A 13,738-nucleotide genomic window follows, 5' to 3' on the forward strand; every position below is an offset into this window, starting at 1 on the left:
TCGCCCGAAAGCCAATCCCGCAGCATCAAGACAGGGCATTTTTCTCCCCAAACGACTCCATCGGGCCTGCAGTGAACAATGGTCCGCAGGATGACGGAGCGAGTCTTAAAGAGGGACTGGAGTCAAACAGAGGCCTCTCAATGACACCCTCAAGGTTGTGAGCTCGATGCTGTTTTTCCACTCAATAATGATCCTGCTGCACATATCGACTATATGAGAGGTAACCAAAGGAGGAGGGTTCATATCCCCGAGGAAACTATGATAAATACTGTAGTGACGATAATATATTTGTTGTATTGAAGGCTGCGGTCTCCAGCTGTAGTTCTCTTGTGGTTTATGTTTATTGTTTGTGACACAGATGCTGTGAGAGAGCGTAAAATGACTGTTGGCTTATCTGAAGTCTGAAAGCTAAGGTCCTTGTTGGTGGATGGCAGAAACGCTTGTTCATCACCATAAACTACACATAAAGCTTTAGAGCTGAGCCTTGGACACACACACACGCACGCACGCACGGGCACACGCACACACACACACAGTGAATGAGCCTCTGATATAAGTGTTTGAGTAGCAGAGGTATTTCTGCTTACTGTTGGTTTCCCAGCCAAGCTGCTCAGGGCGTGTGTGTGTGTGTGTGTGTGTGTGTGTGTGTGTGTGTGTGTGTGTGTGTGTGTGTGTGGGTGGAGGTGTGTGGGGGGGGTAAAAGGTTGCATTAAGAGCTGGCCAAAGCAATGACATGGTATTGCTTTTACAGGAGAGAGAAAGAAGTGGAGAGGTAAAAAAAAAAAAAAAAAGAGAGCGTGCAGGATGAGGGTGAGAGAAAGATGAAAAGGGGAGTGATGAGAGTGGTAAGGAGAAGAGATGGAGGACTCCCTCAGGAGGAATTGTTAAAGAGGCGCACACACATCCACAAATACATCACAGGTTCCCGACAACAAAAACAAATTACTCTCCTTTGCTGTCTGAATTAATGCGTTTACATTACTTAATATCTTAGTTATGAGTCTCGTTCTGGTTTTTATTATATTGGGGGATCTGCTGTTTACATGAAACCTGGTTATTAATATCCCTGAACACATTATTCTGATGGTAACCAGGTTTCTGTTGGTCTGCCTGCATGTGCATCTCAGCCACTCATTTCTTAAGTTAATTCAACAATTGAGAATGAACACATTTTGAAATCGTTTAGATTTAGAGTCTCCATCTGATCACTAATTGTTAACAAGAGTGACGATACAATTTATGATCTGCACTGCATTACGGAGGTCAGACTTTCCCTTTACTTCAGCTAGTTGATCATCATTACATTACATCATTTACCACCATATTTCCTCTTTTACTGACTAACTACTACGTAACTTGAGTTAAAGAAGTACCTGCATACATGAAGGAGAATGATCAGAAACCTGTGTACTCATGCCATTGTATACTACTGGGGTACTCCACCCGGCATATCCAGGTTTGTCAAAACCGGGATAAGGGTTTAGCGAGGTTTCTGAAAACAGGGAATGGTTTTGGCATGCGTAAAATATAAAAGGTTTACTCCAAAAACCTGATCATAACCAGGACCCTCACGCACGTGTAAACACGCTCATTCCCTGCTCTTCTTTAGTTCAATGTGGATGTAACTTGATGCCAAGTGTTGGCCATAGGAGGCCATTGTCAGGGGAAAGTGGCCTCATTTATAGTCAGTGACGAAACATGTAGAGTCATCATCTCCTCGATAATTAATTGAATATATACAAGAACAGTATGCCTATTCAACATGGAGATGCATCTTCAGGACACCGTGAAGAATTGTTGAGGGATAAAAAGCAACTCTGAATTTCATTCCAAAATATAGTGCAGTAAAAGTATGAAAGCACTCAAGCAAAGTACTGGTACCTCAAAACTGTACCTAAGTTTACTGCTTGAGAAATTGAGGCTTATTACTTTTCACCTCTGAAAAATGCATAAATATTCAGAACGGCTGAACAATATTGGACCCTGGGGGGGGGGGGGGGGGGGGGGGGGGGGAGGAGTCTGCGGTTTGGAGAGGGAGGGAGCTGCAGTGTCAAAAGTGAAGAGCTCAGAGGAAAATTGAAGCCCCATAATGGAAGCATAATGGGCTTAGTGTCAGAGTCTTGCAGACGAGCCGGGGGGGAAGCACAACTGCCGTCAACCTCTCTTACCTCTAGCCAGTGTAACGGGGTTTAGGAAGCAATGCGGAGACAACAACTGGCCCCAAACAGGCTTTAGAGATACACCAACAGCCTAATGGCTGGATGTGGATGGAATTCATAACAGCAAGATGGTCACTGGTCATGTCTTTGTGGGATTGTTGCGCACCATGTCTCAGACTCAGGCTGAATACTCAAACGCTTTCCTCTCAACTCATGGAGGGTTCCTCCTCAAAATTCATGACGGGAGAGGCAGAACATTTCATTGAGGAAGGCTGTATGGCTGGAGTTTGTAAAAGTGAATGATGATACTTTTGAAAAGTATACTTCTTCTGTGTGATTTGTAAAGGAGCCCATGGACAGGAGGACAGGACATGGATGCAGACATCATGTGGAGACATTTTAATTCACCTCATGTATGGCACAGCGCACTTGCATCTCAATTCACTGCAAGCACTGTACAACAGCTGTCAAGGCAAAAATTGAATTTGAAGTGCCGCCCCTGGCGATGACTACCAATGCCGAGTAGACCATCTACTGCTGTCATAGATCTGTGAGTAACGGGCAGGCTGCAACCAGACATGTTGAGGCGGTTATCTAACGCCTTGTGTTGAGGCAGATTTCCAGTTAAGTCAAACACTGGGGGATGAGGGCAAGCGTGGAGCCAGGGAGTGTGTTAGAGAGTAAAGGATTAAGCTTTGTCCCTGCTGTTGTGTACAAAATGTGCATTTGCATCTTTGTGAAGCTGTAGTTAAGATGCAGGATCCAGATTTAGTGTATTCTCATCTGGTGGAGTGTGTCTGAGTGTGAGTGTGTGTGTGTGTGTGTGTGTGTGAGCTGAGGCAGAGAGAATGTGCTGATCAGAGGGGCTTGAGGACGAGTAAAGCAGATTTGGACTCAGACCATGTGTTGGTTATTTTTGGAGAACATCCAGCTCTCTCCTATATGACATAATACCACAGAGGCAGGTTGTAGAGTCCAGCGCTGTATGAACAGTGTGTTGTGCGTATACTGTGAGGTTGATGAAGATGGGCCATTTTAGTTAGTTGATGATTCCAGCCGTGTGTTATCATTGGTTTTGACAGCATTATATTACAGACAAATAAATGAGGTTTCATTGAACTTGTATTAGTGCTCATTTGTGTTATGGCATACCAACATGGTTAGACTTAAAGCACGGTCAAGTTGTTGGTGATGTGATTATAGTCTATTCATTTTTATTTTCTCTCTCTGGACTTTTAATATTGCTACCTACATTTGCAGGTCCAGGTCCTGGTAGGGGGTGTTTTCTGTGTGATACCCCCAAAGTTTTCTACCGTTTTTAAAATGTTCTGTGTTTGCTTTGTGGAGGATGTTTTGTGTAACTTACCCATTTTGTAAATCATTTAAACTCAAAACACAAATGTTAGTTTATTCCAATGAAGCTTATCATAAAGGATCTATGTTTCCAAACTGTATCAATGAAAAGCTCAGTTAGTTTAATCTGTATGGATAATGTATGCCTTAAGAGTCATTGTGGTGCGATGTCAGTTCAGGTTTTACTTGAACAAGGGCTGCGGTAGTATACACTGTATACTCGTGTGTGTGTGTTTGAACTATAAATAATAAGAGTACCATATAGCGTGCCACACTACCATCCGATGTTGACTGTAAGTTATCTAATGAGCAGAAAACAACTCGGAGGGAAAGTATTTGTTGAAGACTTTAATGTGACAAATAATTAAAGCATTCCTTGAACGTAACGACTGAATCATGAACAAATGGTCAGAGAGGGTTGACCCTGACTGAAAGGCCTGGCTGATCGGCAGACCTGGGCAGTAGGAGTGGGCGATATGTAAAAAATATTTGATTTGACTATGAATTATTGGGAATTTCATATCGTTTACAGATAAATTAAGTGAATGGGAATGTCTGTTTTTGGTTTGTCCAGTGACTTAAATACCTGGTAAATCCAGATATTTCATCACATTGATGCACAAATCCTGTCATTCCGATATTGCCAATAAGCAGTCCTACTCATGATTTGCAACATTGCCTGCATTGGTCGAATACAGTAAGAGATATTTAAGGTATAACTACCTCAGTATAGCAAAATCTGCACCAGTGCTCGCAGTAACCGACATATCACTCAACCCTACCGGGCACATAATGTTAATATACAATATTTAGATGAAACGACATATGGTGTTCTTGCTTTCATATGTCTTATCAAACAGAAGGGCTAATGTGTACACCCTCCAAAGAGCTAAGCCAATGAAATCAAACTCACCTCAAGTATTTGAAAAATTAAATAAAATAAAACTCTATCGGCAATCCTGGTTTACTAACTGCTGGGGATGAACAGAGTCTCTTCAGGGATTAAGCAGGGATGATGAAGAGCAAATGAGCGGAGCAGGGATGAAACGTGCTGGAAGATGCCCCATCTAGCCTTTCGGAGCCGTGTGCTGACGCAGGAGAGAGGAGATGGCACTGGATTCAGTGACCTCCTCGGGGAGAGAGCCCTCCGTGTCTTTGATGGACGGGTCGGCTCCAGCGTTCAGCAGGAGCTCCACGATGTCGGCAAACTCACACGCCGATGCTATGAAAAGAAGAGAGAAAAATGATGGAGGAGTTATAGTTAAAAAGGACAAAAAGCAAACATTTATGCAAGGCATTTTGTTTTTTTAGCCATGCTAGCTGGTGTACGGCTGTTTGGGTGTCAATGTGTACAAAACGAATGACATTCCCATCAACCTCAGCTCAATTTATATTAAGTGCTGATTAGCAAATGTTGGCTAACACGCTAAGCTAAAATGCCGAACATGGTAAATGTTAATCCTGCTAAACATCCGACGTGTCAACATCGTCATTGTGAGCATGTTAACATGCTGATGTTAACATTTAGCTCAAAGTCTTCGTCTTGTTTAAACAATGGACCTGTAATCAGAGCAGAGGAGCGTTGTTGTGCTGCCTATCATTTACTCTTACCTAGATTAATGTCAGAATTGGGAATTTGATGGATCACTGCAGCTCATTACAGACTGTTATGATGGTGTGAAGCAGTTTTGAGTAAATGTGCCTCATCACTTTCTTCTGCATACTGTAGTCAAGTACAGTACGCACAGTGCTGCAGTTAATGAAAAGCCAATCTGCAGGCCCAGGACTGACACCGGCCTGGACCTGTGGTTCTCTCAAACACTTCATTTCTGCCCCATTGGCAATTTGTGCCCCACTAAAAGGGTCTTCTCTCTCTCTCTATGTATGAGGGGGAGGAAGTGGGGGAGGCATGCTCTTTCTTAACCCAGTTAGCATGTCTCTGCTTTCCCAATGCACCTCTCGCCCCTCATCCCCCCCCCCCTCTCCCCCTCTCCCCCTCTCCCCTCTCTCCTCTCCCTCTTCCTCTGTTGTTCTGAGTGCTCTCCTCCGTCGGTGTCAATCGCGCGCTCCTCTTAAAGAGCGGACTCTGTGCCGCGCCATGATCGCTGATGTCAGCAGCCACTGTGATTGACAGCCAGGCCTTTTAACCTCGAGCCCAGGGTGGCTGGCTGGCTGTGTGCATGAGATATGATGATACGTCGGAATGCATCCAAGTGTGTAAGCAAGTGTGTGTGCAATGCTCAACTTGTGTCTATGAATAGCACGAGGCGTGTGAGCATCAAACGCTATCAGAGCCACTTATCTTTCAGCCGAATCAGACTAACAAAGCTTGGCTTATTTTTCCAGCCACACTTGCAGTCCTCCTCTTGTTGCTCTAAACAGCATTTTATTTAGCTAGTGGTGTGTGCGTGTGTGTGTGCACGTGGCGGGTGTCTCGCCTGGGCCTTGAGCTGTAAAAAGTGGCTGGCCCTCGGGGGAGCCGTAGAGGAGGAGAACAATTTATGGTGAGCAGTAAACCCTCAATTAATCACTTGCCAGCCACTGTGGCCCTGTGCAAAGAGAGGTGGGAATGAATTTTCATTCTCTGCTATTTGTCTCTTGGAGTTCATCGCTTATGTTTATTAGTCATCTTTTTATGCCCCATCCTCGGGGCTTCCTTTGCCGAGTGTGTTTGTGTGTGCAGATCTCCAGCAGGTGATGCAACATGCACACACCAATGCCACCAAGCTGGGGGACAGATGGTGCAGCCACACACACACACACACACTCAGAGGACAGGGGAAACGCCCCTCCGGGACTTTTGTGTTGGGGCATGAGAGGGTCAGGGGAGTCTAAGGACCAGTGCTGATTTCCTCTGGGAGGTCTGCCGATTATGAGATACACACACACACACACACACACACACGCGCGCGCACACACGCACACACACGCACGCACACGCACAGAACAAAACCAGACAGGAATCCACACATGCATACCAAAGGACACACACAAACACGCATGTACACGCAGAATACAACAGAGAGGAATAACAGAAACTGGGTGAAAAACAACTGTAGAAAATAAAGCCGAGGTATGGAGGAGAGAGTGTGGGAGGAAGCGGAGGGAAAGATGACAAATTTGAGACAAATGTGGGCAAAGAATCAAAAACAAGCTGCTGCATATAAAGAGAGTTCGCACACAGACAACACAATGATGTCAGTGCACAATCGATGTTAAGAGTTTCTTTACAAAATGTGATGTTCACCATATGCAAAAATAAACATACATACACTTATAAAAAAGCTTTATTGCATGAAAATAAAATAAACATACAGTGAGTATACAACATTTTGGACTATAGAGATGAATAAGAAGGTCCTTCTTACCATAATGTAGTGCTGTCTGTCCTTCATTATCCTGTAAGACAAAACAAGTCTTAATAATAATATCAGAAATAACAAAATATTTTGGTATGAGAGAAGTTACTTTGCTCAAACTTCCCAAGAGTCAACAGGGAAACGTTCAGCTTCTAGAATACCAATCTCCTCCTACTTGTCGGCTGTGGACAAAAGGTGCCCCGTTTTCATTGTACCAAATGCAAATTATGAGATGATGAGATATTGATTTGAGGAACATGTGACCAGCAAATGAAATCTTTCAACTTGCAGGCGACCATATAACAGTAGAGGTGCCTCCAGCATTAATATCACAACCAGTGTTAGCCCCAACTCTACATCTCAACCTCATGTCTGCTGCTCCCCGACACATGGCGTGGTCACAGTGGAAACTAGATATAAGGTCTTAGAGACTCGAGTCCATAATTGTTCTTATTGTCAACAAACAACAATGCATTATGCTGTAGCTAAGTAGTTTGGGTGTGATGGGAGGAACAGGAAAAACTCCCATTATCCTGTTGCTTAGGTAGTGTTCATGCTTTATTTAAACCAGGGTTCACAGTCTGTAGCTTCATTTCAATTAACTGAATATATTCTATGAGTGTTAACATTGGACCTTAGACATCCAGTGGGAGACATTATGGTTGTTAGAAGTCCCTGATATCTCCGACTCAGAATTACAACTCGAAGGCTGAAGTGATCAGTTTTTTCGTAATGATGGTCTGAACAATATGACATGAATGCAGCATTAGTCCTCTTTAACTTTGACATGTCCCTTTACTCTATTCTATTTTCAAGCTGGGCACAGTTTTTAGCACACGTTACTGAAACAGGATTTTACATTTGTTAGGGACAATCTGAGTGTAAATACTTGTTAGCAGAGCAAAACATTGTTGGTTTTGGTATTGTCCTGTAAAAAACATTTTATATTTACAGCCTTATCTTTTTAAATGAATCAACCATGGAGGCTATGTGACCCTGACACACAACAACTCAGGGACAATGGAGAGAAGAGTGTCAGAGGGTGACCCGAAGTTCAGTGGTGGTCTCGTGCAAGTGTGTGAGTGTGTGAGTGAGTGAGTGTGTGTGCGTGCAGGCCGATGTGTGGGTGTACGATAAAAATAATATCTGGGGTCAAGGCGTCAATGATAGAGATATAATTATTGTTAGAACTGTGGATTGGACGCAGGAATGAGGAATTATATGTGTGTGTGTGTGTGTGTGTGTGCGTGTGTGTGTGTGTGTGTAGGTATGATAAGACAATATATGACAGGCATCACCAACAGGAGCTTCAGTTCTTAATCACTGTTCCTGCCTGCCTTTGCACCTCATAATGATGATAAATGGTCGAACTGTTGCCTTCAGTCACAGAACAAGAGCAGTCGTTGAGCAATGCACAATGCTCTCAAATTCTCAGAGACGGATTAAAAGCAAGCAGGCGTACTGACATTTCTTCCAAATTACTGAAACTGTTATGGCGAAATCATTCATTAGTCTTTCCACCTTTGCCCTTCCAACAGCAGATCCTCACATGCACCTTCCTGTTTTTGGTTACTTTCATGTCCTTCCTCTACTCTCATCAAATTCTTCCTCCTCTTCTTCTTCTCCTGACCTCCCTTTCTCCAAACCACACCTCCCTCATCTCTTTTCTTTCATTACCTCTCCCACCGTCACCTCGCTCTTTTTCCAGTCCCTCCTTTCTTTCCTCTTCTTTCTCTCTCCTTTTCATTACCACATCAACGTCTTGAGCCTTTTCCTTTCCTTCTTCTTCGTCCTCTTCCTGTCTCCCCTCTCTAGCTGGGCCCGGTGCAGAGTGATCCTATTGTTGTGTGTCTCTCTCTCACTCAGGAGCAGCACTTCGGGGACCTGCTGATTGGATTAGAGCTTTCTATTCCCTCTGGGTGGATCACAGAGCACAGATGCAAATCGCCACGAGCGTGGAAAGCGCGCCGTAGTTAACCCAAGACAACAATGCTGTCTGTCTGCGAGTTAAGTAGCAACCTGTGATGTATCGAGGACATTGTGTCTGTCTCTCACAATGATTCAGAGAGACGGAGAGAGATTTTACTGTCCAGGCATTTTCTGTAAAAAAATAAATAAAAATTGCCTGGAGCAACCTCTGCCATAAAGAGGAAAATACATACTTAACTTACTTTCACACTCACACTCACACACACACACACTCTCACAATGGGGCAGTGACAGATGTTTAAAGCCGGGGCAAAGTATAAGACCTTGATGCACACAAATACATACAGTTATAATTAAAGTGTAAGGGGTTTAAACCCTAATCTTCTGCGAGCGCTAATCTGCAGTCAGTTGTTCAGCAAGCACACACAGAAAAGTATGAATGAGTGGTTAATAATTCACAAGCAAACACCACACGCCTTAAAGCGCAGCGACACTGGAGGCAAAAAGAAAATACTGTTATATCGTATGCTGCCTGTAACCACGCATGTTTGTTAGGAAACATTTTGCCGGTGTGTGTGTGTGTGTGTGCGCGGCGTACATGCTTCTTGCATGTTCATGTGAGGGGTCAGCGGCCTGTCCTCTCAGCGTTCCCTAATGCCCCTTCATCCAGGATGGAGGCTTGATGGAATCACAGGAAATTGGATTGTCTTCCATTTGCTGTGGAAGCAGCCTGGTAGAGACACTCCCTCCCCTCCTCAGCCCACCGCTCTCCCCCAATACCTGCAGTTAGCTACCCCCCCCCCCCCCCCTCTCCTCTCTCTGGTGCACCCCTGTTCCCATCCCATTACGGAGACGTGTCGCACCAAACCCCTGCTTTTACATGTCATCCAAAGTTTCCCCTTGCGGTGCAGAAACGCTGGGCTGGATGTCAGCAGAGTGCTCAATAAAGCCGCTGCTTGCACAATACCAGCAGCAGCAGAGATCCAGCACTGTGTAGTGTATCACCCTAATGGGGTGGAGCAATATGCTTAGGAGCAGCATGGATGGGGATTGATCTATTAGTACAATTGCAGTTTTGCTGAATTTAAGTCACACCAATCTATCATTTTTACCACACACACACACACAAAGTGAAGCGAGATGGATGAAAGAGAAAGACAGCAAAGCAAGGATGTAGGAAGCTTACGAGCGCAGTCTTATTTCTTTACAGATCCAAAGTAATACTGTAACTACTTCAAAATTGGTCCAATGAAAGATGATCGTGTGTGTTTACATTTGTGTCTTTTTGTCAGATTGTCCTAACGGAGCGCAGGAGTCAGACTGAGGTCAACAAGGATCGAATAAAGCGTCGTCTGTAACTCCGGTTATCTGCAGGAGACACACAAAGGGACTGTCACAGATGTTGTGTTCATTTCTGGAAAGTGGTTCAACTTGTTTTCTCCGTCTGTCTGCCTTCACGGACCTTGGACTACAGGGCAAGAATACTGCAAACAGTCACACAAGCTGTTTACACCAGCATTATGTGAAGGGATCAAGGGCACATCGGAGGCGGACACGTAACTCAGTCAGGGATACAAATAGGACACAGAGTTCCCTTGAGTCTATCTCCTCTTGAAACTAGGTTTCAATCTCTCTTTCATTCTGTTTGTCTGAGTCCGAGCCAGAGGAGAGATTGTGGACTAAAGGTAAAGGTCTGTCAGGTCCGAGACTGAAGAAAGCACAGTGTGTGAATGCGTTTGGTGACCCCATGGACTTTAAAAGCGTTGTTGTTTTTGTTTAAAAAAAAAATGCTACTTAAAAGGTGCTACAATTCAACATCCATAAATCATCGCTACAGTCATTTAAAGACATTAGTGTAATTACAGCTAACAAACAACACCGTAGCCAAGATTACTGGCAGACATCTTGGCTACGTCACTAAACAAGAGGAGGGGTTTATTCTCCAGTGGGCTACAACACCATCAAAGGAAGTGGGTTATCTGCAAAAGCATACTTAATAAGATGTGAAACCAATATACAAAAGCTAATGCAGACGTCCTGAGCTGCAGTTCCTCTAATGACCACCAGCTGTATTAAACTCTACCAGATCCATTCATTCTCACCATCATATCCTCTCTCTCCAACTCTTCCTTTCTATTTCCGCTTCAGCTCTTTTTTTCTTCGTCTCATCTTTGTGTCTCGGTAAACTTTCTCAGGGCTTTTTTTTTTTTTTTTCCACTCTTCCTTTCCCCGCCTCCCCCCTTTCTCCCCCCCTACTGTCCCTGACAGCAACATTAAACAAGTGGGTAAAAATGGACAAGCAATTATGATTTATGATCAATGCATGCAGCAGCTGCTGACTTTTATAATGACAGTGGTCGGGGGGAGGGAGAGGGGGAGTGAGAGGGTATCAGTGTGTGTGTGTGTGTGTGTGAATCAGTCTCCAGGGTGTGTGCGGGGAAGATGAGGGGTGAATCGATAGGCGTCTGGGATCATTGGTATGCAGATTCCGGCAGATAGCATTATGATGAGCAGGTGCCATTAATCAGAAAGCAGAACACAGAGCTGAGAGAGATGGAGGAGAAGAAGACCCTCCTTCACCGGGTCCCATCTGTAACCAGATCAGCTACTGTGGCAACGACCTCACGGACCAGACAGAACCAACTTACGGCACTTTTTACTAAATGAATTACTAATGCTGCAGACTTTTCTGCTTAGCGTAATCTATAACAAAGAACATTTAGTATGCTATATGTAAATATAGAAGTTATATTATTGTCACGTAGATGTGCAGTTTGAAAATGCTCCCTTAGTGCATTTAAGGAAACTAAACATCTGAGATATTAAAGTCAGCTGTAGAACAGAAGCAACATGTAGAACATTCACCAAATTCGCCCCATAATGCTATTGTAAATCTTATATTTCCTATCACACAGCACCTAACTCTCAAATCTCTTCATATGCAACAACGAGGAAGAGTTCCCAAAAGTCCATTGTCACCTGTATTATGATGACATAATGTATATAACGCACGATGTGATTTGTAATCAATGTAGATGTAGAACTGTCATTGAAATCCATAGATGAAGCAATAAATGTTCATACAAACATAAGTATATATTGTTGTATGTAAAGGCATGCATTGTTGCATGCACATGAGTGTAACCGATGTTTGCTGTGTGTGTTGGGAAGCCGTCGCCCCCCCCCCCCCCCCCCCCGTGTTAAAAGGATCTGCAGATCGGGGCCAGCCCTAATTCAATCTGGGTCTCCTCTCTGAGCTGGGAGAGGTAACCTTGCCACTCAGCGTGTGAGCACTGCCACCCACGGTCAAATTAGCCTGACGCCAAAACTCCCCGTCCTTCACACCTCCTGGGAGTGTCCTTCAGGTGCCCGGGTGATCCTGCCCCCCTCCCCCCCTCACTCCCATAGCTGCCATCAGTAACATCACTGCTTGGGGGGAAATCCTGAATGATTCATAGGTCAAGGGCTGACTGGGGGGTCCCGGAGGATGCCAGGGATTATAGATATTCATTGTGTCAGAATTGTCAAGAGGCCTAGAAGTGTGACACACCTTACTCCAGGAAATGTCGTCCATCCCAAAACATCTCCTGTAGGTCTGGAGCAAAGGATAACACGAGCATCTGAAGCTCGATCGGAGCGTAAAAGCTCCTTTAAACGGCTGGACATTCCTTTACCCACAATAGCCTGATTTTCCTGCCTTTCTCTGCCACTCCAGACAAAAGAAGCCTCTCTTTTTCACTAAATCTCCGTTCTCTCCAAGCCTGTTCTTTTACTTCCCCCCCTTCCACACTCACCTCCCCTCCCCACGTCGCAGAGGTTGCCTGTTCCCGTGGGACACCTTAGCCTCCATTAAAGCCATCAGAGAGGAGGATGAGGTTGAGACTGAGAATTAACATCGCCAGAGGCCCCGTCTGTCCTCCTGCGGCTCATCGATGATGTTTAAAAAGAAATATATGAAATAAATAAATACATAAAAGAGTGTAATATGAAAATCAATGGCCAGGCAGAGGGGGCTGTGGCTAAGGCATTTGGAGTGAGGGACTCATAAAGCTGAGTACTGCGGGAGACTGATGGAAGGCAAAACACTTACTTTGTTTATTCTCTCTCCTCACCCCCGTCCCCTCCCCTCGCTGTCCGTATCCAGCTCTCACTCTCTCACTCTCTTCTCCCCCCCCTCCACCCCGCTCTGTCTGAAACGGTCGAGGACAGCTTTAATGCTCCTGACAATTTATGTGGACGGTTAAGAACGATGGAAATCAAATAGTTGAGTGTAGGCAAGGCCCAGTGAATGGCCAATAAGAAAGAAACAACAGCTGATGATGGCAAAGAGGACTGTTACCTGCTGGAATGGCTCTTTGGGCCGCACTATTACTGTCAAGTCGCTGGCTCTTTTCTGAGTGCTCATATTATAGATTCATAACTGTATCTATGTCCGATAGGCCCTTTTAACACAGCGCGGCAACAGCCTTCATTTCATCGAGTTGAGCTAATGTGCAGCAAGTACTAAATATGAACGCCAGAAGAGAGGCTTACAGTGTGGCAAATAAAATGTAAAGTGGCTTTGTTGGCTTTTACGTGTGTGTGTTATACGTTACCAAGGTGTGTTCAGATCCCTCTACTTTAACAGAAGTGTACATACTGTAGGCAGGCACACACAGGCACAGGCGCACCCACCCACACACACACACACACACACACACACACACACACACACACACACACACACACACACACACACACACACACACACACACACACACACACACACACACACACACACACACACACACACACACACACACACACACACACACACGAAAATGCAGGAACAATAAATTACACTTCGGCCTATTATAAAGAGGAAGCAAGGAATGGCTTTCTTGAATATCTTCATTAATGTGTGCACTAAGCGGTGGGAGTGTCTCAGAGTCCACTATT

At 44.6% G+C, this 13,738-nt stretch overlaps 1 protein-coding gene across 5 annotated transcripts in view; it reads right to left on the reverse strand.

Annotated features, from left to right (window-relative positions):
- Positions 1–3,840: 3,840 nt before the first annotated feature.
- The window catches only part of acbd6 (acyl-CoA binding domain containing 6), a 28,227-nt gene continuing 18,329 nt past the window's right edge, over positions 3,841–13,738 (reverse strand). Inside the window, exons 7-9 of one of the 5 annotated variants that reach the window (XR_012953084.1) lie at positions 8,549–8,755; positions 6,881–6,911; positions 4,627–4,734 (exon numbers count right to left, since the gene is read on the reverse strand). Coding sequence is in view for 2 of the 5 variants with exons in the window: in XM_076087928.1 (XP_075944043.1) it covers positions 4,580–4,734; positions 6,881–6,911 (186 nt within the window). In the remaining 3 variants the exon portion in view is untranslated. The other 4 variants (XR_012953085.1, XM_076087928.1, XR_012953086.1 and 1 more) reach the window with 4 other exon arrangements.

The sequence above is a fragment of the Anarhichas minor genome, unplaced genomic scaffold (assembly GCF_050575085.1).
Source record: "Anarhichas minor isolate MPS153535 unplaced genomic scaffold, ASM5057508v1 ptg000010l, whole genome shotgun sequence".
Taxonomy (NCBI): domain Eukaryota; kingdom Metazoa; phylum Chordata; class Actinopteri; order Perciformes; family Anarhichadidae; genus Anarhichas; species Anarhichas minor.